Source organism: Choloepus didactylus, chromosome 2 (assembly GCF_015220235.1).
Source record: "Choloepus didactylus isolate mChoDid1 chromosome 2, mChoDid1.pri, whole genome shotgun sequence".
Taxonomy (NCBI): domain Eukaryota; kingdom Metazoa; phylum Chordata; class Mammalia; order Pilosa; family Megalonychidae; genus Choloepus; species Choloepus didactylus.
The window spans coordinates 158,100,796-158,127,344 of record NC_051308.1 but is presented as its reverse complement, the minus strand read 5'-3'; the positions used below and the strand labels follow the sequence as shown (position 1 = coordinate 158,127,344).

General features: G+C 33.0%; 1 protein-coding gene across 4 annotated transcripts in view; it reads right to left on the bottom strand.

The window, feature by feature from the left end:
* Nucleotides 1–742: 742 nt before the first annotated feature.
* SYDE2 (synapse defective Rho GTPase homolog 2) overlaps nucleotides 743–26,549 on the bottom strand; it is a 35,076-nt gene continuing 9,269 nt past the window's right edge. The window contains exons 2-9 of one of the 4 annotated variants that reach the window (XR_005215324.1): nucleotides 25,156–25,851; nucleotides 17,920–19,022; nucleotides 14,787–14,913; nucleotides 10,872–11,053; nucleotides 7,808–8,039; nucleotides 6,837–6,941; nucleotides 5,728–5,829; nucleotides 3,801–3,922 (exon numbers count right to left, since the gene is read on the bottom strand). Coding sequence is in view for 2 of the 4 variants with exons in the window: in XM_037826744.1 (XP_037682672.1) it covers nucleotides 3,423–3,922; nucleotides 7,808–8,039; nucleotides 10,872–11,053; nucleotides 14,787–14,913; nucleotides 17,920–19,022; nucleotides 25,156–25,851 (2,840 nt within the window). In the remaining 2 variants the exon portion in view is untranslated. Of the gene's footprint in view, nucleotides 3,923–4,504; nucleotides 4,553–5,727; nucleotides 5,830–6,836; nucleotides 6,942–7,807; nucleotides 8,040–10,871; nucleotides 11,054–14,786; nucleotides 14,914–17,919; nucleotides 19,023–25,155; nucleotides 25,852–26,549 lie in introns of all 4 variants that reach the window. The other 3 variants (XR_005215325.1, XM_037826745.1, XM_037826744.1) reach the window with 3 other exon arrangements.

The following is a 26,549-nucleotide window of genomic DNA, read 5'->3' as shown; positions in this document are numbered from 1 at the left end:
AGAGTGTAGCTCCCATGCAACCTTTCTGGAGGAAAAAAAAGAATATACTTCTGCAAACAAAGAAACAAACAAACAAAAAACTAATTCAGGAAAGAATGGGATCCAAGAAAAAGTGGAACTAACACATGAGTTCAAAGAAAATACATCCCAGGGTGACAGCAAAAATCACTTTACCTGAATTTGATAAATTTTGTTAAGAAGCATAAGCTGATATGAGGGTTATAGTAAGAAGATATTTGTCTTCTATCAAAAAAAAAAAACAAAGGCAAGGATATACTTCAGAACTCTTAGAATGAGAGCTGAAAGTACTCTGAACAAATTGGTAATTCAATAGTATTATTAAAAGAAGCTTAAAATGATCTCAGGGTTAGAGGATTATAGTGAAGAAAGCATTTTTCTTCTGGCAAAAAAAAAAAAAAGCAATTACATACTCCAGGAAAAATTAAAATCTGCAAAAGCCATGGTCCAATTACGAAGCAAATAACACAAGATATGATTTTGAGAATTTGATGGCTATATAAGAATCAATTTGACCTTTATGCTTGGAATATTTTGCTGAAGTAGGCATAGATTTAAGGATATAAGACTGGATATTTAGAAGGAGTTTTAAATCACCTGGTTTACCTGTGGATACTGTTACCTAATCTAGCATGACTGCTAGTTTTTCTAAAAATCAATATATAAAGGAATAACACAAGTCAATTATAGTTTTCTCAAATAATATACATTTATAAATGTTGATTATATAAAACGATAGTATAACATACGTAAGTTAGGAGGTCAAGGGCAGTAATGAGTTGAAAGGGAAGTACAGGTACAATCATTTCCTCAATGGTAGCAAGTCAAGACATACTGTTAAAAATCGATGGGCCAAGAGCTCAAGGTTATTGAAGTTATAAAGGAAATCAAAAGAACTAAAAACATAACTAACAACAATGGGGAGAAAGAGAGATTAGCTGCTTATCACTTAGAATGGACAATGTACAGACACTGCTTAAGTGATAAAGCAAGAAACAGCAGGAATAAATATATTAGAGTGATGATATAACAAAAGTTACCTTTGAGAAGTGGAATCTGTGTGGATGACAGGGAGAAGTACTTTTACTTTTTATTTTCTATTCATCTGAATTATTTAAAATTGTTATTCAGGTACATGAATTAAAATTAAAAATTATTTTTAATCCTAAAAAACATCAGTGCTGGCAAGCTCAGAAGGGAATGACAGTTGGTAGTCTAACAGTGTAGGAAGGTTCCAGTAAATTATACAAAGCAGGTATTAAAAAAACCTCAAAAAAGATTTGCAGTAAAAAGCCAAGTAAATGGAGTAATGCAAATGCTCTAAAATTGATTTTGGTGATGCACAACTATGTGATGATACTATGAGCCACTGACTGTATGCTTTGGATGGACTGCATGGTGTATGAATATATCTCAATAAAATTGCACTAAAAAAGAAAAAAAAAGGCCAAGTAAATTCACTCAAACTCATTTAGAACTACTGACTATATAGCAGAGTCAATAAAAAGAGGTTCACAGTTAATGACTTGGTGATTTATACAACAAAAGTGTTTAGTACCCTCTATTTGAGATGACAGAGATTATCTTTAAAACTATTACCATCCAAAATATTTTAACAAAATAAGTGTGGCCCTTAAAGTATTTCAGATTCTGGAAAATTCAATTTTGGACAAATAAATGTTATTACATATATTTACAAATAATACATGATAGCCTAATACTTTAACACCATTGTTTAAAAGAATAATACTAACATAAGTGATCCTTAAAGTCAGTATGATAAATTAATAGCAAGACAACAAGGTTATAATATTTTAATAAAAATTTTTACACTTTTGGATCAACTTACTCAATTTATACAATATACCTGATATAGCAAACAAAATGAAGAAAACTGAGACAGTCTTCTTACAAACCATTTAAAAGTAACATTTCTTTGAGTGTTTACTCAATACATATACTTGTCACATATTCTTTTGGTATTCTGAATCATTATACACAAAGCTTTAAAAAAGGAAAATATCTTAAAAAAATAGTTTTTCATCTGTTTTTAAACACTAGGGCTTTCAAATTAAAAACAAGGTGTTCTGTTTACCAATGAATATTGCATAGAATATACAGTTTAATATTTAGAAAAACATCAAGAAATCAGTATTTCAAAGGCTATACTTCTAAGTTGGTAACTCAAATTTCATTTATAATTTTAAAATTACAAAATTCATAGGTATAAAAGTTTAATAAAATACTTTCTGATTTAATTTAAAAAGACTTCTAAATATACATTTCCAAACACTGATGTGATTGCTATAATGACTACTTTCTACATATACTTAGCCAAAATAAGTTAATTTTCAAAAATCAATAATGTGGTATTAATGGCAAGATTTCTTTAGAAACAAATGAGAGTAATTATAAAGTCAATGTTATAAATGTACTATTGCAAATATGCAGAATGTAAAAATGAACAGAATAGGTAAAGATGATTTTTTTAAATTGAAGTCATCATTGCTGAAATCTGGGTACTTAATCCCTTAAGAACTTAGTAGGGGGTTTTAATTTTTAACTTTAAGATGAGATTTCATGAGGATATTGAGATTTTCTGTCTATTCCCATTCTGATGCTTCTAGAGTGATAATTTCTTTTTTTGCTCAACTGTTGCTATATAGCTCCTCCTTTAACTTAAATGTTCTTTCCCTGAAAAAGACATTTCTAAGCTAATGATTTTGGCTTTGTGACATACATATATATTTTAAAGATACATGTGATTCTATAGTTACCCCTCACCATTATAATACCTCGACATATAAGCACTTATAAATATATACATATTTTCAGGATTATAAAAATATTTAATTTTTTATAAACTTAAATAATTACTGAATGTTAATAAAGAATACATTAATATTTGTATAGTTTTACTTTTATTTACAAAAGGTTTTTTATAGCAGCATTTACATTGCAAATGAAATGGGACCAAATGATGTTACAGTATACATTGACTCTTGCTGCAAATCTGACTGAGAAGTTATATTTCTCTAAAAGGAACATCTGCCTCAGCTGCAGAAGAGCAGTTCCTATAAGATACAAAAATCTTGAGGGGCCAGCCAAAAAGTTATCTGAACCTTATAAGTGCATTTAAACGTTATATCCATACAATTGGCAAGATTTATTAAAATATCCAAAAGAAATTCAAGTTATCTTTATCCCAAGGAAATTTCTAATGGGATAAGCAAAAATTAGATTAATGAATAGTTTGTAATTGTATCATATGAAATTATTAGAAATAAACTGAAGGTTTCAAGAGTAAATAAATGAAAACATCACTGTGGGAGGAATAAGAAAGTGAGAAAGAGTGATTTGAAACTGTAAGACATTATGATAAAAACAAATAAAAATAATCAATCTCAAACACTAATATTAAGCTTATTTTTGTTGAGCTCACGTTCCAGATTTCCAATCAAAGTATCAATACTTTCTTGTAGGTCTTTGAGATTGACTTTTTGATCCACTGTAGATTCAATTGTTTGCATTGTCAAATATGTCTGAAATGTGCACTCTTTAGACATGGGGATTGGCTGTTCAAGCATTATATCTGGTCCATCCATTTTTCTATAATCTTCTCCATTTTCTCTATCTTCTGAAGGGACATCACCATAATCCACATTATTCATATTTTCTTTTGTATTTAAAAAGTAGCTTTCTCCACAGCTGCTCCAGTCACCTGCATAACGATTGCTGAGTGGGCTGTCTAACCTGGTTTGCCTCGGCCTAAGTACTCCTGATGTCTCAATATCACTCAAATTTAACATATATGGCCGTTCTTTCTTCCTCCTCAAATAATTCAGGGAAGATTTCTGCTCTGGGGACAAATTTTCTGTTGATTCTTTGATGGTTAAATGTTGCACTGGAAAAGAACAATAAATTTGCTTTAGTGACAGTGATCTAGCTGGCCTTAGAAAAACAGAGCTAAAGATAAACCATTTAATAATCAACTACAAACATGCATTAAAACATGCACACTATAAAAAGAAAGCATTCCATAATTATTTTTTCTATTACCAGACATGATCAAGATTCCAGATAGAAGCTAGTAGAATGTTTAGTGGTGCTGATTCATGCTCTATCATAACGTCCCGAAACAAATCAAACTTCAAATGTTGACTAACTTTCTGTGCAAGTTAATTATCATCTAGCAGTAATTCAAACAGTAGCTAAGCTGGTAGCTTCTTCTAAATTAAAAGCTACAGCAAAAAAGCAGGCATGGCATGTTGGTGTACAAACAAAACAAAACAAAACAAAACAAAAAGGTCCTTTGTCCACAAACATCTAAATGAGCCGAAAGCATCTCAAGTGACTACTCTAAAACTTCTGACTTTTTTTTTTTTTGCAATTCTATTAGCAGCAGCAGTGTCATAATTTACTTCACTATGCAGCCCAAATTTCACTTTGATAAAATACATGAATACTAAATTTGACTGTTTGTTACCTGAGTTTGATTATACAGCATTAGTTACTAATAGTCTTCATTTATTCCCTGAAAATAGCACAAATATTTTATTTTCCCATTCTACTTAAGAATCTAACAAGGAAATAACATTCCTCATATTAAGACTCATTTCTTCTGAAAGTATGCATTGTGCTGGCCATATAGACTATTACCACAGAGACACACATTGCCTTATAATAAACAAGGTTTTACTGAATGCTCTTTAATGTATATTGAAGAAAACATGTGTCCAAGGCTCTTCTGCATACAAAACAAACTTAATTTAAAATGCAGAGACACAGCTATTAAAGATTGCCCATAATACCTTTCTCTTTCTGCTTGTTTATTCACCTTTAATAAGTGCCTCTCCATTTATATGTCTCTTCATTACCCTTCATTAAGATAAAGGGAATATTAATCAATGATAACACATCAACTTTATACCCTCTAATATACGATGAATACATGTTTGCTGTTGCACAAAATTAACGGAAATTAAAATACTATACAAACATGTATATGGTTCTAGTTTTCCAGACTTACAGTGACCTTAATAACATTTTTCAGAGACCACATTATTTTTCTACTTAGCTTTTATTAAAATACTTGATAACTGTTTTTATGTATGTTTTTACGTTTCTGTTTATCTGTAATGTTACCAGGGTTATTATATACCATTATTGATAGCTAAAAGTTATTGATCTAAAATTTTCAGAAAATAAAGGTCTGATATTTACTTTAAGTTGATCTCTGGAGTCAGTATTAATATAGAATTTCCCAAGCCATTACCTGACGTAATTAGGGAATGGATATCTAAGTTTTCCACTATTTAATTATTCATATTCCATTTTCTTCTCTGGGTGCTTTTCTCCACTAAGTCTCCTTCATTCTCCATGCTATTCCTGCTCTTAGTTCTTAACTGTCAGGCCTGTTGTTTTCACCAACCAATTACAGTAACTCAGCTGACCTTCAGGCCCGGTCTATGATCCAATCATACATCTTTGACTCTGTCTTAACCTTGTCATACTGTGCCTGCATTTTCTGGTATTCACCTGCAAAATCTAGATTCAATATGCTGCCAGTTGCTTCAAGTTGTTTATCCAAGATACTATTCAAACATTATTTTTTGTATATTTTCTTGGAAAATATTTGTAAAAAACAGTTAAACTGGTCTTTTCTTTTTATAATAAAATTTCAGTTTCTGAAAAATCAACTGCACTGACCTTTTAACTGCTGATAATGGAATAGTATCCTATTACATAAGCTGAGAAAATGGCCAATTTTAACCCCCAAAGAAAATATCCAGTTTTCACAACACTGTTGACCTTCAACAAATGGGGAAAAAATGCAATTTATGTTGATGAAAACATTTCAAAACATAATGACGAGGGCTGAGAAACACAATTTTTCCTTATCTTATTTTCCACCAATAGATTTATGTTTTCAATCACCAGTGTATTAGTCTTTTATAGTATAATTATCTTATTTAACACAATATATTGAGTGCCTAATTAGTGTCCAGTACTCTGCTAAAAGCTGGGAATATAGGGGGTGAGCAAAATACAGTCCCTGCCCTCACGATCTTTACAGCTGAGTGAGGAGAACAAAATAAAAAGGATAAGAGAAAAAACAACTTTCCCCCAAAAAACTGCCCCAAATCTACTCATCATGGAAAATGTGGCACAGCAAACAGCTGGACTAGGAGCCACAGTCCCTCTGTTTCCCAATCTGTAAAATGGAAGGGCGGCCTACCAGAAATTTTCAACGTTCTTAAAACAGCAAACCCATCCTAAAAAGCAAACTTTTTGTGAAAATCCTATACATAGAATAGATGAAAAAAACTGTTCTGGTCAAAAAAGAGGTTTGTTTCCAGTTTGTTCTACCACCTCTTACCAATCTGGCTCCACAGCCGCTTCCAAAGAACCCTGGGGCTCAGCAGAAAACAATCTGAAAAACTCTCGGCAAAATGATTTTTACACCTTCTGGTGCTGGTATGCTACGGTTCTAATTAATCACTTTGAAGACAAGATTTTTCAAATAGAAACCTCAAAGCAAATGATATTCTTGCTCAAAATTAAAAAACAAAAAAATCACACAAAACAAAAAGTTAATAGAGTAAAAAGGAAGAGGTGTGATAGGGAACACTTCTTTCTTTTACCTCTGGAGAGGGAAAATTTCCAAAAAGAAAAATAAGAAAGATATGCACCGCAAGGAGAGCCAGACTTCCTATTAACTGAATGAAGACTGGCATTCACCAAGCTAACATGCTATGGCCCACTCCTCACCACAACCTTACGCCACTACCAATTTTCTGAGGCCTAGTAGCATTTACTTGTTTTCTGCCTCTTCTTGAATCTAAGAGCAGGTAAGTGTTAGAAGACAAAACTATGTTGTTCACCATCATCCTTCTGCCCTGTTCTGTCCTTGGTCTGAGGCACTACAAGTAAAGAAAAATAACAGGTTATGGAAAAGGGGACAGTTATTCCTAAAACCAACAATAAAAATCTTCCCATTTGTTGAAGGTTGTCATTAAGATACAGTGAATATGAAGTTTGAATCTTCTTTTTCTATAACAGGATATAAACTGAGTTTTTGCTCTCAAACATACAACTAAGGTAGCTATTACAAGATAATGAACATTATCCTCTGATACAAAATTAATGACAAAGAACTCAGGTACTGATAGTAAACTAAATGATACATCCAGGGAAGCAAGTTTTCATTTGTAATTATAATATGAGATGGACCTTCTCCCAAATCCATGAAGTTTATTAGAATTAAAGCAGTTCTAGAAAATGCTAGGAATCACACAAAAAAAGAGAAAAATGAATTCCATTTCATTTAGGTTGAACTAAAGATGAAAAAAGTAAAGAAATTAATATTTCCTGCAGGCCTATTATATACCAAGAGCTGTACTCATCCCCTTAAATATATAATTTTTCACTTAATACTCATATAAGTTCTATAAATATATTTTTAAATCCATATGACAAAAGATGATACCAAGGCTCTAAGATGTTAAGAAACTTGTCCAAGGTCAGATTGCTAATAAGTGGCACAACCAGGACTCAAATCCAGATCTAACCAAATCCAAAATGTGTACATTTATCTTTATTTTTATAATATCATCAATGAAGGAGAAAATTTCAATGGAGAAATTTAAAGGACAGGTATCAATTCATGTCTATTTGAAAAAGCAAAATTTAGAAAATAATTTCTTCAATTACATGGGCATATTCAATAATTAGCTAATCCAAAAACCATTATCATTGAAACTGAAAAATACTTCTCTAGATACATTACCTGGCCAAAGTTGGAGTAAGTAATGAAGAACTTCAATATGTTTTTTAAAATCCAAAGCACTTGCAAGTTCTTCTGAATCAGTAAAGACTCTGTTGTTATGAGTGGAAGTCTCTTGTCTCTGACTTAATAATACTGGTCCAAAGCATACAGCCAAATTCTGGCAGGTCATCTTATTCACTTCGTGATAAGAAGTCACCAGTTTCAAATGATCCAACAACATCTTTAGGGTTGCCTAAATTAAATTAAATTGAATTTCACTTAATATAGTTTATAGGGGGGAATTCAAAGAAACAATTCATAGCAGAAAATACAGGTAGATAGCCTGTCACTTTTAAAAGAGTTGTTTCAAATGTTTGTTTACAAATCGGATGTCTGGCACTTGGAAAGCATTTTCTTATAGAAACATCACACAAGGTTCTTAGGTTCCAATAACATAATTCAATCTATTAAATGGTTAAAATATACACCCTTCATAAAGTGCCCATAAATGCATTCCGAACTTCATCTGGAGTCCCTCCAAAAATGCATCATCAACTCCCCTCTCTTCCTTTCCCTGATACAACAGCAAAGGCTGTGATGTAGAGGGGTTTAGGGCAGAGTCCATTTTTAAGTACATGTAAATCTTGCTATCTATCTAGAAAATAATTTCTTCAATTACATGGGCATATTCAATAATTAGCTAATCCAAAAACCATATCATTGAAACTGAATCATACTTTAATCAAGGAAGCTAACCATTTCAAAACATGGCCAGGTCTCTATCATGGCCCAGATTATGAATTACTTATTATTATAAGGCAAATGTGCCTCTTAATTAATACATATTTTAAGTAGATAAATCATGGAAAAGGGAAGAATAGTATAGTTAGAAATGAAAGAAAAATTTACTGAAGAAACTAATAAGGGGATTTGACTTGAGGTGGAATGGTTAATAGTATTTAGATTCTAGCAATTAAGAGAAGGAATGATGTTTTTGGTTTTTGAAAGTAGTGTCACACAATTAATCACTAAACAAATGAAATGTTTATTTTCTTCTTCATAACTGTAATGAAGAAATGAATGTCAAAAACTGTGAGTTTAAAATCATATAAAAAAGAAGAAATCAAAATGACCTATTAATTCTGGTTCCAAAGTGACAACTAGGTTTGGTGATTAGGAGGTCATTAGTAACCTTGGCAGGAATAGCTACAGAAAGATGAGACAGGCAGCCACGATACAATGGGTTGAATCCTAAAACAGTAGTTAAGGAAACATTCTTTCAGTGTTTGGCCATCAACAGAAGGAATGAAAAGAGAATGAAAGCTAGAAAAGGCAATAACTAGTATTCTGAAATCAAAACAAGCGAAATATGTGAATTATAAAACAATGTAAATAATAAATATTTGTTACCGTTTTTATTCACTATACATTTCCTAACACAAGTAGGACTCCACATACCTTAACCCCCTAAGGCTATTACCTACATATTATAACTGTGAACAATTCACACACACACACACACACACACACACACAACCAGTTAAATATATTAGGTTCAATCTTAATGGCAAAGAAATGCAATGTAAAATAAGATAACTTTTTTTTTGTCTACTAAGATGAGCCAAAAATGTAACTGCTGTATCCCTTTTGAAAGGTAATATGAAAGCATGTATTAAGAGTCTTAAAATAACCATTTTAATAAGCAGTTGTACTTCTAAGATTCTATCCTAAATAAATAATTGTAACTGAAAAAATATATCTAGGTACAAATATATACAAAGAGGTTCAGAACCTAAATACTACACAAAGGTAATCATCATAAATAATGCCAAATCCATCCAATGGAATATTACGCAGTCTTTTTAGAAAGGATGTTAATATCATGGGCTTTAGGGTCAGGAAGACCTAAATTCATATGGCAGACTACAATGCTCACAAGCTATATAACCTTGGGCAAGTGATCTAAACTGCATGACACTCATTTTCTATACCTGTAAAGTAGCACTTACAATTTCACCTAGTGTTGAAGAGGAAATATTTCCACCACTTCAATCTATCTTTCTGCTTCTGACCATCTCTTTGTAGCTATTCCTCTCCCCCCAACCAAAAGAGGAAAAAATGCTAACCTAACTGGACAGAGTCCAAGACATTCAGGTGACCACAGCAAACTAGTGGACAAAGTTGTTCGGCTTACTTAAAGTTTCTACCCACTCACTCTTGTACTTTCTGTCCCCATGCAGTAAACAAATCTATTCAGAGTCTGCTTCATCTGGGTAAGCCCAGCCATATCTCCTTTATTTTCCTTTTTGTTCTAAGGGACAACAGCTAAAATTAGGCAAAGGCTTATTCTGTAGACCCAACTGTACTTCTGAATCTCCTGCAGGCATACCTGAGGATGCCAGTCCCAAGATTTAGATCCTGGGGAGGAGGCAAATAGGAAGAGGCAAGGAGGTAGGAAATAGTCTGGGGAAAGCGGGTACTGCTTAAGTCTTGAGGCTAAGGCATGTGCACCAACACAGTTTTGCAACTTAGAATACTTATAACACCATGTTTTAAAAGCCAACTCCCCAAATGATTACCAAACTGTATATAAAAACTATTCACAACCATGTCATAAAATACGAAAAGAAATACATCAAAATATCAATTACAGTTGCTTTTAGGTTACAAAATTGTATATAAAAAATGTTCACAATCATATCATAAAATACTAAAAGGGAATACATCAAAATATCAATTACAGTTGCTTTTATATATTGATAATTGTTAATTCCCACTCTGTCTATATTTTTCTAACTCTTTTATAATAGTATATATTATTTTAATAAGAAGAAAAATACTCTTTAAAAATTTACAGGGAGTATTCATGCGTACGTTAAAATCATATACAGAAAAGATAAATATTATTTTCTAGATTTATTCAGTTTAAGAAGCAGTTTATGTTGATTAAGAAACAGCAAAGGTAAAATAAAAATAAATCCATGAATACCACAAATGTCAAATACCTAAAAAATTATTTGTAGCTCTGAAGCAAAGTATAATGCATTAGCTGCTTTCAGGAAAAATGTGTACCAATTATACTTACCTTCTCAACATCAGACAGACAATCCAGCAGGTCAACTGTGTACTTAGAGTCAATTGGATCATTCTCACAACAATTTGATGAGATTTTCAAAGGATTTTTTGTCATTGCATCTAATACAGCCTCATAAAGCTGCTTTGTTATCAGAGCAGAAGGAAGTTCTCTTAAATAATCCTTAAGAACGCCTTTAGAAAACAAGCAAACAAACCAGAGACAGTTGTTGATTGGTCTTCAGAGTGAAATAAAGAATTATGGTGAATTTTTAAAATGTAGGTAACATTATGGTCAGCTGTTTTAATATTCTGAAAACAATCAAAGCAACAACATAAAAAGAAAGTACAATAAAACATTAGCATTTTGTCTTCTGTTTTGAAAGCATGCTAAAAATATATACACATAATGAAAACTAATGTCAATCAAGAATTTTATATGGGGCAAGACTGTCTTTTAAAAATGAGGGAGAGATTAAGACATTCCCAGACAAACAAAAGTTGAGTAAGTTTGTACCACCAGACTTGCCCTAAAAGCAAAGCCAATGGAAGTTCTTCAGACTAAAAGGAAAGGACGCTAGACGGTGGATCAAAGTGGCATAAAGAAATAAAGACATCTGGTAAAGGTATCCAGTAATAATAAATGCTAGAACAATTGTATTTTATTTTTTTGATGTGTGTTTTCGGTATATTTTTGGTAAGCAACTCCACTTTTTTTTACTTCTTACAAGTTCTAAAATGTAACTGCAAAAAAAGTAATGATAAATCTATAGTTTGGGACATACAAAGTATAAAGATATAATTTGTAACAAGTACAACAAAAAAGTGGGGGCCAAGGGATATAGTAGCAATATATGTGTATGCTATTGAATTTAATTGGTATCAAATAAAAAATCATTGTTACATATTTAGGATGTTAAATTTAAGTCCCATGGTAATCACAGACAGTATCTGAAAAATATGTACAGAAATAAATTAGAAGGGACTCAAAATGGTACAATACAAAAAATCAAATATGAGAGTAGGCATTAACAGAAAAATTAAAGGACCAAAAAGGTATAAGACCTACAAAGACAAAAGAGCAAAATGGCAGAACACCACCTGCATGATCAGTAATTACTTTAAATGTAAATGGATTAAACTCTATAGTCAAAAAGCAGAGATTGGCAGAATGGATAAAAAAGCACACTCAACTAAATGCTATTTACATATCTGTGTTTATGTTTGTGTCCTTAAATTCAAAGACACAAGTAGTTTGAACATGAAATGATGGAAGAAATTTACCATGCAAATAGTAACCAAAAGAGAGCTAGGATAAAACAGATACCAGATGTATCAAATAAAACAGACACAGAGTGAAAAACTGTTATAAGGGACAAGGGTAATTATCTACTGATAAAAGAGTCAGTTCAACAAGAACATATAAAAATTATAAATATATATGCACCTAATAACAGAACCCCAAATATATGAAGCAAACAATGACAGACTTGAAAGGAGAAATAGATCTACATTAAAGGTTGGAAACTGCAATATACCTCTTTCGAGATAATGCTATCCATCTAGGCAGAAGATCAGTAAGGAAACAGAAGACTTGAAAAATACTGTAAACCAACTAGATCAATCAGACATATATAAAATACTTCACCTAACAGCTGCAGAAAACACATTCTTCCCTAGTGCACATGGGTCTTTCTCCAGGATAATGTTAGGTCACAAAACGAGTCTCAATAAATTCAAAAATACTGAAATCATGCAGTGTATTTCCTCTGACCATAATGGAATGATTTCTAGCTCTGACCATAACGGAACGAAGCTAGAAATCAATACTGGAAGGCACACTGGAAGATCTGCAAATATGTAAAAACTAAATGACACACTCTTAAAAAACCAATGGGTAGAAGAAGAAATCACAAGGGAAATTAGGAACTATCTTGAGGCAAATGAAAATGAAAACATAACATAGCGAAACTTATGGGATACAGCAAAGGCAGTGCTGAGAGGAAAATTTATAGCTCTAAATACTTTCATTAAAAAAGAAGACCTCAAATCAGAGTTCTAACTTTACAACTGGAGAATCTAGAAAAAGAAGAGAAAACTAAACCCAAAGTGAGCAGAAAGAAGGAGATAACAAAGATTAGAGTGGAGATAAATGAAACAGAATAAAAAATAAACAGGGAAAATCAACAAAAGCAAAAGTTGGTTCTTTGAAAAGATCAATAAAATTGATAAACCTTTAGCTAGACTGACAAAAGAGACTGAAAAAATGGGCTAAAGACTTGAATAGACATTTCTCCAAAGAGGATATACAAAGGCCAAAAAGCAAATGAAATGATCAACATCATTAGCTATTAGGGAAATACAAATCAAAACTACTAGAGATACCATTTCACACCCACTAGAATTGCTATTATTAAAAAAAACAGAAAATTACAAGTGTTGGGGAGGATGTGGAGAAATAGGAAAACTCTTTGCTGTGGGATTGTAACATGGTGCAGTCACTGTGGAAGACAGTTTGGCAGTTCCTCAAGAAGCTAAATATAGAATTACCATATGACCCAGCAATCACACTCTGGGTATACACCCAAAAGAATTGAAAGCAGGGACTCAAAGAGATATTTGCCTGCTGATGTTCACAGCAGCATTATTCACAATTGGCAAAAGATGGCAGCAACCCAAGTGTCCATCAATTGATAAATAAAGTGTGGTGTATATATATACAAGGAAATATTGTTCAGATATAAAAAGGAATGAAGTTCTGATACATGTGACAGCATGAATGAAACCTGAAGACATCATATTGAATGAAATAGGCCAGACACAAAAGGACAAATATTCTATGATCTCACTGATATGAAATAATTAGAATAAGAAAATTCATAGTCAGAAACTAGAATATAGGTTACCAAGGACAGGGGTGGAGGTAGAGAATAGGGACTTAATGTTTAATTGGTACAGAGTTTCTGTTTGGGGTAATGGAAAAGTTATGGTGATGATGGTAGCAAAACATTGTGAATGTAATTAACACCACTGAATTATATATTTGAATTTGGTAAAAGGGGGGAAATTCTAGGCTGTATGTATGTTACTAGAATAAAAATTTTAAAAAACAAGCATAAGACTGTACAATACAGTGAACTCTAAGGTAAACTATGGACTATATTTAACTGCATAATTATACTATTATTTTTTTCATCATCTGTAACAAAGGTACCACACTAATGTAAAGTGTTAATAGGGAAAATTGTGTGAGGAGGGGATATACGGGAACTTTGTATTTTTGCATGATTTTTCTGTAAACCTACAACTTCTCTAATTAAAGAAATTATTGGAGAAAAAAAAAACTCCAGTTTTGATGTGGAAAAAATAAAACAAAACAAATAATTTTTCAATACTTACTCTTTAACGCTGTAACATTAGTGATTAATGAATAATTTTTAAAAGATCTTTTTACTAAAATACATAGGAATAAAAAAAATCAGCATAGAATTATAAACACTTGCCTCAAAGAGTTATAATATCACCATCTCCTTACCTTTCAGCTCTTCTAGCTACCTGTATGTCTCAATGTGGAAATGCTATTATACAACTAGTAAAAGGAAACTGTTATCCAACTTCATGGGGAAAAAAAAAGAAAAGAAGAAAAATATTAAAAAACCATATGGTCCTCATTCTCAGTTCTGGGTTCATCTGAGAGAGAATTCTAGCTATCTCTTGCCACTTCCTGTCTGGTAGTTTGCCCTTTAGCAAATACGACACAATCACGTAGTTTCTCACCTCCAAGTTTTGCTAATAGATTGCCCTTTTCCAATCCAGAACTGCAGAATAAAACCAAATTACGTTTAGTCTACAAAGTAGAATTTCCATTCTCTTTCCTGCATATGCAGTCTTTCCAGAATGAGTACATAAAATAAAAGCTATACATTACCTGTTATTACATTTATATCTGGGTACTGATTTTCACATAGATCAACAGCTTTGCTATCCCTCTCAAAAGCCTCTCGAAGTTCTTTCTTGACTGCTGCAGAGCCACATAATCGGTACAGGCCTACCACCTGGAAATAAAATTACAGCTATATTATAGTAAATTTAATAAAGAGAAAATATAATAGTACAAGCATAAATCACATGAACTTGGCAATCAAATATGTTCTGCTGGCATGGAACTAACTAAAATACCTCAAACAGCTTTTGAAATCTCACTAAAACTATATCAATTACTGTAATAAAAAACTCTTTCATTTAAAATCAAACAATATATTATGATTTCTATAATGCTGGTTATCTTATCTTAAGAAAAGATATAATCCCTTCTTTTTAGTTTTATATGCTCAACCAACATCTCCATGCCCTAAGAACAGTGCCCTTTCACATCTTTTCTTCTAGACTGAAGTAGGAAAGCACTGAGGTTAAACAGGAGTTTTGGAGTCTTAAAGCCCCACTCTACCACTCCCTGCTTGGTGAACTTGGGTGAGTTACTCAATCTCTATAAAACTCAGTTTTTTATTCATAAAATAAGTATATAGTTGAAGTAGGAGTCCAATGTGCTATTTATGTAAAGTTATCTTTTTAAAAAAATACATTCTCAGAAAAAAATAAAACTGACCTAGGTTGGTTTTCTTTAACTTATCAAATTAGTTGATTATAAAGTTATGGGAGAAAGTTAATATAAATAATATATTAAAGGTAAAATAAATCCATCAGTTCAAAATTTATTTAAGATGTATAGACCCTCCCCCAACCTACAATGAATAGATTCGTTTTTTATTCAGTGTTAGTTCCTACAGTTTCTAAAATACTAAGTCTTAAGAAGTTCACTATAAATTAATTGATGGGAAATCAACATGGTCTCTGTAAAGAGAAAGCATGCCTGATTAATAAATCAGAGTTCTTTGAAAGATTAAACCTTCAAGAAAATTAAGGAGAATATGTCACCAATAACTTCTATATCAAAGTCTATTTAGGAAGTTCAATCATCTTAAATTGAAGAAAAAGTTATGGATAAAGAAATTATATCAAGACAGGAACAAAATAAAAACAACTAGGAATTGCTTTAAAATATTATAAATGAACTAGAGAAAGGAGTACAGATGAAATTTCCAGGTTTATTTATTGTACTAAGCTTTTCTGAGTCATTAAATAACAAACAGATAGAGTATGCCATAGAAACACTTTACAAGACTTTGTAGGAATCTAAATAAATGGGGCAAGTGGTTCTCCATATGAAAACAGGGAAATGTTATCCAAAATATTTGAGATAATTAGTGATTAAGTATTAGTTGAGAGATAATAAAGTATCTAAAACTATTTCTAAGAGACAGTAATAAAAGGTGCTGCTACATTCAAAAGGATCAACATAGTATGGGAAACCAAGGGAGGTACCGGGAAGAAAATTCAAATTTCTTACTCTTACCCAAATTCATGGTACATTCACATTGAGAATACATTGTGCTAGGCTGGTCATACGGCCTCAAGAAAGACATGGTAGAATTGTACGTGGTCCAGAATGTGAAACTAAGGTATTAAGCAGGAAGAAAGGAAATGCTCCCACATTACAAGAAAACTGTTTAGAGCCCTTCTAAAGACTGACTGATATATGCACACTTATGTGTCTCAAAAACCCATAATACTAGAATAAAGATGTATCCCCTTGATCTTGGGAAGAAGGTAAGTCTAGAACAAATGTTTAAAATTGTGACTTTGATAGTAGGTAGATCTGGTCAAAAGTTGGACTTGAAATTAAAGGCCTCAATCCCACATAAACAATGTAAACTGAATTTGATGGAATCGTGTATCTGAGTTAAAAGAAGTTTCAAAAGTTCAGGTGTCCTACCTCTTAGGATCAGGAAGCTACTGCATCTATTTTTATAGATATAAGCAAACAGACCTAGAAAGATTAAGTAACATGCCAACATTACACAGCTAATTAATAATGAAGGAGAAACCAGAATCCAGATCTTCTACACTTCAATGCAAAACTCCACTAACATGCTGTTTCTCTAGTCTCTGTGTTAAGTTCAAAGTGAGTTATTTTTTCTTCTTTTTTATATATGAAGAAATCATATTTCGGATTTTGTGATGTTAAACCTCAATATCTTTTAATTTATCTTTTTAATCAATGTTGTACATTCTGATAGTTCAGAACATGCTTTCAGGCTTAATTTGTGTCACATAACGAGTATAAACAATTACTCATGCCTCAGAATACCCTCAGAATATGCTGTTTCTCATTGCCTTAGTCCTCATGTTTTAATGAAAAAGGAAGGCAAGTTCTACTTACTGGCTAAGATTTACACATCTCGTTACAAATAACACAAGGTTTTTTTTGTTTTAATGGGTTGCCTTTATCTTATTTAAAAGGAAAAGAGAATGAGACATTCTCATTAATAGGGCCTCGCCTCATTTTCCATGCTACCCCAGAGTTAAGAAACAGGTAAGCTATGCCTTCCAAAGAGTGGGAACAATTGAAAGAGTTTTGGAATTGGATGGTGGTGATGGTTGCACAACATTGTGAATGTAATTAATGCTACTGAACTGTACACTTAAAAATGGTTAAAACGGCAAATTTTATATTATATATATATGTTACCACAATAAAATAATAATAATAAAAAAGAGTAAGACTGAGGGAGGATAGGGTATAGGTGCAGGGAGTTAACTTTAGGAGTGAAGCAGGGTTACAGGATTCACTACTGGAACTTTCTACCACTGGAATGTCAAACCATACAGGAACATTCCTTAAACGAATTAGTGTTTGCCTATGCTATCAGCTCTGGCTTTTCCTAGGAATGCCATTGTAAAGTAACCTTGATATCTAAGTATAAGACCCATGGTGCTCTACATGACGATATAAATTGTGGAGCCATCTAGCTCGCTCTCAATCACTGACAACATAGATTAAGGTATAAATTATATGCTAAACAGAAATGAATAAAAATAAAGAATAAGAATTGGAAAATGTTTGGATTAGATTTTTTTACCTTACCTTGAATTCCTTCCCCCAAGACTTATTATAATTAATTATTAATAAAGGAAGTAGTAGATACACAGTGAAATAATACCTGGCAGCCTCTCTTTTCAATTTCCATAACACATTTCTGTATCAGGAGTGGCACCATCAATCCTACATTTTCTTTCTCTACAACTTTTTGAATATCAACTCCAAATATTACTGGTTCTCGATTTATATCTAGTCCATGAAAAGAATTCTCCCACTGTTCCATAAGAGTCACTTTCACATAAATAAGACCTCTAGGTTCAAGTTTGACGGCCAATTGATGTGTCTTTGTCACTCTGAATAAGGTGGGGAGAACAACAGTTCCATGACAACACACTCGATTTTTTCTTGGAGTGGGTTCCCAACTGAATACGACTAGTTTCAAATGCTGTGCATTTTCTATTTCAATGTTGAAAGTGTGGTCCATGTCTAAAAAGGTTGTCCGACACGTGAGCAAAGCTGTCCTTGCTTTGTTTACTGAGTCTACCTGAATTGCACAAAAGACATCTTTTGAATCTATCCGGGGTGGCTTTAAATCTTCAGCACCATAGAAATGCACACTCATGAGCCCTGATATGTACTGTGAACACTTAGGTTGATCAGAAAAACTATAATGTCTAAAAGCATCAATGTCTATTTCATTTTTGGTACAACTATTTGGAATTATTTCTTTTCCTCTTCCAAATCTGTTTTCAGAGCCATGCTTGCTAGATTTAGTGATAAGTTCAGGTGAATCTCCATCACTGAGGTAACCACCTTTGCAGGAATATTTAGAACTCATAGAGGTTTTCTTCTGGTAGCCGTGCTGAGAAGATACACTGGTATCAAGATGATACCGGCTTATAACATTCCTCCGAGCAGCTGTGGTTGTATTCCCAGAAGGAAGAAGGACAGTATGATGAATTTTTTGACAGTTACATTTAGACAAAGAAGGAGTGTTATCTGAACTGTTTAGATAATTTAGGGTTCCTTTAACACTCAGCTTTCGGCTAAGTTCTGGCAACCTTTTCATTTTCATGGAAAGTTTCCTCACAGTTCGTGGAGATTTTATTTTATCCGGGAAAGACCAATTAATTGAACCACCTTTTTTCACAGGGCTAGGGCTTGGAGAAGTTGGTTCTAGAACTCCCAATTCAGTATTATTTGTAGCAATCAGGATCCCAGGACCTTTAAAGAAAAAAGATATTATAAAGTGATATGTTTTGATTCCTACTTTTACTTTGATACCACCAACTTTAAACAAGCTCTCACATGGACAGATATTCCCTTGTCTTATTTAAAGAGAAAATATGCCACGTTCAAGCAGAATACTAAGGATTTCCAAACAGCTTATAGTAGAAAGAAGATTCTCCCTGTCCATCTGCTTCTCTACTCTGAAGATTTTGAGAAGGGGTAATACAGGTTCCTTTGAAACCTTTCCCACTCCAATATACTTCAGCAAGTAAGTTATCTTTGTAAACTTAAACAGTGAATATTAGGGAAAACTAGGAAACCTGCCAATTTTAATATGGTCATTTTAACTAGAAATTTTATATGAATATAAAGGTGCTGCTTCTTTATTTATAATCCTCTAAAAACTAAATTTTATCCCATAGCAGTGATCTAAAAAAAAAAAGTTACAAGGTAAACAAATTTATCATTTTGACAGCTAATAGCCCCTCCTTGTTCTAAATTTCTGTGATAGGATATCACCAAAGATTACGCAGAATGAACTCTTAATTGATCAAAAATAAGTGAATATTGAATTCCATAAATCTAACTGAATAATTTTCAAAAGTATTAAGATATTTTCTTTCTTATATTATTGTATACAATAGTTCCCTAAGAATCTTAAAAACTAAATTAGTGCCTTTCATTTCAATTTCAATATATTAAACAATACAGAGGTATAAATAATGTTTTTTTTAAATAATTTTCAATAGTCACAGAGTAAACCATTGAAATGTTTTTGAATTTTTCTCCAAACAAAAATAGTTTTATTTTTTTCTGAGTGTCAAAATTATTCAGGCTTATTATTAAAAGTTTTTTAAAAGTATAAATTAAGTAAATAACAGACCAAACCTCACTACCCAGAGATTAACTGTTATTAATAACTTGGTGAAAATATCATTAAAAGTAGTAATAATAATGCCAGCCAACGTTTTTGAGCTGCTCAGTATGCACAGACCTTTATTTAATTCTCACAACAGCCCTATGAAATGATACACCATTAGTACTCCATTCTCCAGCTGGGGAACCACAGGCACAAAACTGTCTACTTTGTCTAAGTTCATAAAGCCAGTAAGTTGCAGAACCAGGATTCAAATCTAAGCATAGGCTTCAGAGCCCATGCTAGTAACTATTACACTTTCAGTCTCTCCATTTCTCTAAATATTTTGTGCCATGAATATACAATAAACAGATTTTTTCTCAACTCTTAGTAAAAAGTTAGTTAAAAATATTCCATTTAACCTTAAACTTTAGATTTTTTAACCAGTTAAAAAAAGGTATATGTACAAACTAATCAATTTCATTTTTAAATCTGAACTCTTTCCTAATAAGTTTTCAAACTAATAAAGTAAAACGAAATATCTTATAAAATCTAATAATACATAAATTTAAACTGTTCTCTTAAAGAAAGCAATCCAGTATTATCTCAATTATTTAAAATTAAAATAATTTTTTATACTTTGTTTATTCCTTTCAGATGATGATCCCTGCTAACGTTATTATCAGAGGTCAATCTATACAACACAACATTTCACCAATAAATGAGAAAAAAGCTTTTATTCATGTCAAAGGTCAACAGATGAAATGATCTTTCTTTAAAGTATTAATATAATATTCTCCCTCCACCCCTCTTTATGTGTCCTATGACACAGAAGTGGTTTCTTTATAAAGAAAGGACTATTTTAAGCATGCCTGCTGGGTTTTTATGGTAAGCAGTTAATAAGAAATGGGGTGACTGATAAAATGGACAAAGCATTCCTTTGTACTGCAAATCATAGTACAATTCTGCTGTTTTACTGGTCTAAAATATTGTATAGTAATAAGGATTCTACTTTAGTCTGCAAACATTAATCTATCTTTTCTGTCACTGCCTAGAAAAGCTACGCAGTATACTAAACTGCTCTAAGCTTTATTAAGTTATTAAGGAATTAATTTAACACTCTGATTTTTGTACAAATAATTTCTACTGAAGTCCTCATCTGATATTAAAGTTATATTCTGCATATGTTAGCAATTTCTACTGCAGACAAGACTGAATTAAAACAAAATGTTTTGCTTTTAAAAGATCCAAGAACTGAAATATTACCAAATTCAACAATCTCTTAAAATTAAACTACAACAATACTAATCTAATCACCAACTGGCTATAAAAACAGAGCACAAAATAAAAATCTTTAAATGATTTATGAAACAGTCTAGAACCACGGGAAACTGGTATACTCCTTCAGCACCTCAAACAGTATCTGGCATATAGCAGAAACTCAATATATACATATATTTTTTAATCCAGTTTTATTGAGATATATTCACATACTACACAATCATCCACAGTGTAGAATCAACTGTTCACAGTACCATCATATAGTTGTGCACTCATCATCCCAATCAATTTTTGAACATTTTCCTTACTCCAAAAAGAATAAAAATAAAAGTAAAAAAGAATACCCAAAGCAGTCCATCCCCCCCATCCCACCCTATTTTTCATTTAGTTTTTGTCCCCATTTTTCTACTCATGTGTCCATGCACTAGGTAAAGGGAGTGTGAGCCACAAGGTTTTCACAATCACACAGTCACTCCATGTAAGCTACATACTTATGCAGTCATCTTCAAGAATCAAGGCTACTGGGTTGCAGTTCAACAGTTTCAGGTATTTCCTTCTAGCTATTCTAATACACTGAAAACTAAAAAGAAATATCTATATATGCATAAGAATACCCTCCAGAGTGACCTCTTGACTCCATTTGAAATCTCTCAGCCACTGAAATTTTACTTTGTTTCATTTCACTTCCCCTTTTGGTCAAGAAGATTTTCTCAATCCCATTATGCCAGGTCCAGGCTCATCCCAGGGAATCATGTCCCACATTGCCAGGGAGATTTATACCCCTGGGAGTCATATCCCACATAGTGGGGAGGGCAGTGAGTTCACCTGCCAAGTGCGCTTGGGGGTGGGTGGGGCACATCTAAGCAACAAAGAGGTTCTCTTGGGGAGTCTCTTAGGCACAATTATAAGTAAGCATAGCCTTTCCTTTGCAGTAACAAGCTTTATAAGGGCAAGCCCCAAGATCGAGGGCTCAGCCTACTAAATTTTATACCTCAAGGTTTGTGAGAATATCAGTTATAACCCAGGTGGAAAAGTCCAACATTTCTGCATTTTTTCCCAGTTCCTCAAGGGGGCCCTGCAAATACATTTTTATTCTCTGCCCAAATTACTTTGGGATGTAACGGGATTTCGCACTAACCTGTACAAACCTACCAGATCTCACTTCCTATTCAAAGTTCCATGTAATTATGGTGTTTGAATAAACAAACACAAGTTAAATTATTTCATGTGCTGCAGAAAATATAGATCTTGCACCAAATAAACATCTCTTCCCTTGGTCTCACAAAGAAGTTGAAGTTTTAAAACACACTCAATATTGTCGTTTACCCTTTGGCCTTATTTGCCTTAGTCCTAACCAGATCCACTTCATTCATATCTCTAATTAAAGTCTGAACTCTTTTTCAGCTTTTTTTAATAGTTGCTATATGAGGTAATAACTGACATTCATAGCTGCCGAGCTCTAGCTCTGAATTTCAGGTGTCACACAGATACCCAAAGTTCCAGAGACCAACCAGGTTAGACAAAAGAGCTCAGCATCTCAGAATTTGGAGATAACTGTTACAACTCACGAACAGATGGGACTACTATTCAATATTTATTGAATCAGTGATTGACTGAATGAATGACTCAACCAACTGTTAATTACCCTATAATTTAGTAAACCTTTTAGAAAATACAAATAGTAACCACCTATAGGAAATACCATCCATAAAGATGCACTAATGATACTAATAATGGGTCCAAATAAAGCCTCAGTGATCTTGATTATGATCACTGAAACAGCTGTGGAAATAATCTATTAACACCCAACATTAGGGACAAGGTCAAATAAATTAAGGTACATCAACCCAATTAAGTATTATAAAGTTTGACAAACATTAAAGTTAATCTGCATGTAACAATACAAGATGAAGATCCCAGCTGAATGGCAGAAAAACCAAAAATAAAGTCTACCATAATTGCAACTAGATAAAAGATACATATACACATAGAAGTTAAGCAAAAAAGAAGTCCTAATTGTGTTAGAAGGATTAAAAAAATGTCATTAACATTAAAAATATTTATGAATTAGCTTTCAGATTCCCTGATAAAAAAATATTTTGAAATTCAACCGTTCTCTTTGCCAAGTTCTCAACAGTTTTCCGCCAATATTGCTAAAGAAAACAGATCACTTTAGGTAAACTTTCTGATCAAACTAAGAAAAAATAAGATAATATATAAATAAACTGTCTCTAAATTTTTTTTGGTTAGTTTAGGATTGTGCCTATTATATTTTAATAATATGTTTAAGACAGACATGAGAGGAAGAAAGGAGATATAAATGGCATCTACACTGTATTTCTAGTATTTTAGGTTTGTTTTCTTTTAATATCCATTAGTCTTCCCCAGTTGACAATTTGCCACAAACACAAAACAATGAAGTCCAGAACTTAAATCAGTGTGTCACTTTACAGACATTGGTCTTCTAATGTTGCTCTTATTCTTATGCCCACTTGCCTTTGCATGCCATTCCATGCCCATCACTATCTGCAATAACTCCTGCAAGCTTTCCCTATCACTCCACCCTACATTCCAAACTAGTATTTTACATCGTGTTTATTCGTCTTCCCACCAAGATTACAAAAGAAGCCCACATTCACTCTGGAAAATTAGTCTACAATTATAAGTACACAAGGGGGAAAATGTTTTTAATTACCTCTAATCCCAACACCCAGAACAACAACAACAACAACAAATTAACATTTTGGGTAGAGCTTTTCAATGTTTTTTCAAAACTGTATCATATAGTACACACTGCTTTGTAACTTGCTTTTTTCTTTTACAACATTTATTCCATGCTGCCATGTCCCTGAGATCCCGCAAAGGGAGGAAACTCAGGGAAGGGGATGCAATCAATATGAAGATCAATTGTCAAGCCGGGTACCACCATGGGCAATTGGAGATAATCTGGGAAACAATGTATAATACTTGCCTCACAATTATCCCACCCAAGGGATGAGGGAGCTGGGGTAGTCGTATCTCAACTCCTGTCAGTCTCTGGTTGAGATGCACACCCAGGCTGCCCTGCTGAGAGCCCTCCTGAGACCGAAGTTTGCAGAGATGCAGACACCGCTGGTTGGAAGAAGGCTACCCCCACTTAAGACAGCATCTGCTACACCCCACATCTTTGAATATTCTGCATCATTTGAAATTCTATGAATTACATGACTTGAAATAAAATAGAACTGCTTTCTATTTAATTTAACATTTGATGCTTGCAACTAAAGCATGCTTTATGCTCTGTTTCCTGGGTAGTTTGTCTGGAACTAAATATGAAAAGAAAGAAGCACACTAGAAAATCGAAGGCAAGTGAGGAAGAATAAAGCCATTAGGTCAAACCATATGAAATGCTGTTTTTTGCAGATCAAAAGAGTTGAATATTGGCAATTCCTAATGGTCCAAGTTCACAATGTATAAACTTCAATTATTTCCTTTTTGGGTTCTGTAACTATTGTACCACATATTTGTAAGGTCTTTACTTCTACCTCTTATTTCTTTTTCTCTTCTCCCTTTCCTTTGCCCATGAGGAAACAGACATAGAAGTTAGGCGCACTGATGACTACTGGTGCACTGAAAATATACCTTTCTCAGCTGTGGCCAGGTCAGGTATGAATGAACAAATGAATGAAGCAACATAAGATTTACATAATGAATATATCTTTTTTTTCTACACTCCATGATTCCATTTTGACTAAGAGAAAAGTAACTACTGTCTCAAAGGAATGACATACTAAAGCACAACAGATTACAAAGCCAAGTCTGTGACGGGCATAAACCACCAAGTATATAAAAATGTTCATATACCTTTTTTTTCAGTGTACCTAGTGAAAACACATTCCCTTTGTAAAGGAAAAGTATATAGATATATCTCTTCTATATTTAGTTTTAGCTACTGTCAAAGAAATGAAAAATAGGAGAAAAAAGAAACAGCTGATATGGGATCACCTTTACCTGCAAGGGGAGACTTCAACATGGGACCATCCTCCATCATTATACCTTCTTGTGTCTTGTGCCCAAGCCTCTGCTTGTACTGCTGCAAGAAATCTGTGGAACAGACAGAATCTGCAGGACTCCCTTTAGTTGACCCTGTGGTCTGAATATCACCTGTATGTTCTGAAGAGCACATCAAGTCTGCAGGGCGCTGCTCTGCTTTCCTTAGGTCACTGCCGGACAATACTCTCCAACTGGCAGCAGGAAGCTTCAAAACAGCAGAGTTTTCCTCCCCAAATCTGGAGGCACCGGATATGCCAAGATCATCATCCTCAGGAATGGGGTTGTACCATATTTCTCCTTCATCGTCTGCATCATTTTCCTCATTAAAGTCTAAAGAACACTTTCTTGATAATGAAGAGTTAATAGCATTACACATCACGTATGTACAATATACTTCAGATGATTTGGGGAAAGCTTGAGATAGCTGATGTTTAGGTAGAGAAACAGGTGAGATGGGTAAATGGCTTAAATGTTGACATTTCTTATTTTCTTCTTCCGGATCAAGAGATCTCAGAGTACTCTGATACAGCCAATTACGTTTCTTTGAAACAGTGATGCTGTTAAGTGGCTTTTGATCACTGAGTTCAATATTATCCCTCAGATCTTCAAGCTCCCTTCTCTTCATTGAAGACCCACAGACATTTTCAAATAAATCTGTTTCAAAAAGGAAAGGAAGGTAAAATATAATGCCTGGTTTACCAGGAAAGACGTATCACTTCAGACCATAATTAAAGTACTACTTTAAAAAAGAAAAAAAAGTATATTAATCACATATGAGGACTAAAATTGAACAAGAAAAATTTTGGATTTTTCATTTAAATATGATTTGTCTTTATTTATAATTCAGACAGTATAAGTATTGTAAGAATTCTAAGAAAAATACACAAATTCTGAGATTGCCTTTATAAAAACTATACTGCTAACAATGTCTTATCCTAAGCAAAACATACTTTATAAAAAGCTTATATAGAGTGCTTTGTACACAATATGACTGTAGTGATGCTTAATAATTTTCAACTATTACAAGGACCAATAAGTCTTCAGAAAATACAAGCAATATTGCAATCTCTTCACATAAAAACTAACTTTAAACAACCTTTCAAAACAGTGGGCCTTACCAATTACTGAAATTTCAATATAACATTTGTTTCCAAACCATATAGTAGGACAGCTTCTTATGGAGGGTTTAAGTTCTAAATATCTAGAGCAAAAAATAAAAAAAGAGTCAAAATTACTCTTGAAAGTTCCCTAAGAAGACCCCAGGTTGAAACCAGGTATATTGTCTCACAGTAAGCACAACAGAGATAGTTTTTCTTCCACCATTAAAACAGATGACTGTTTCTTTGCTTGAG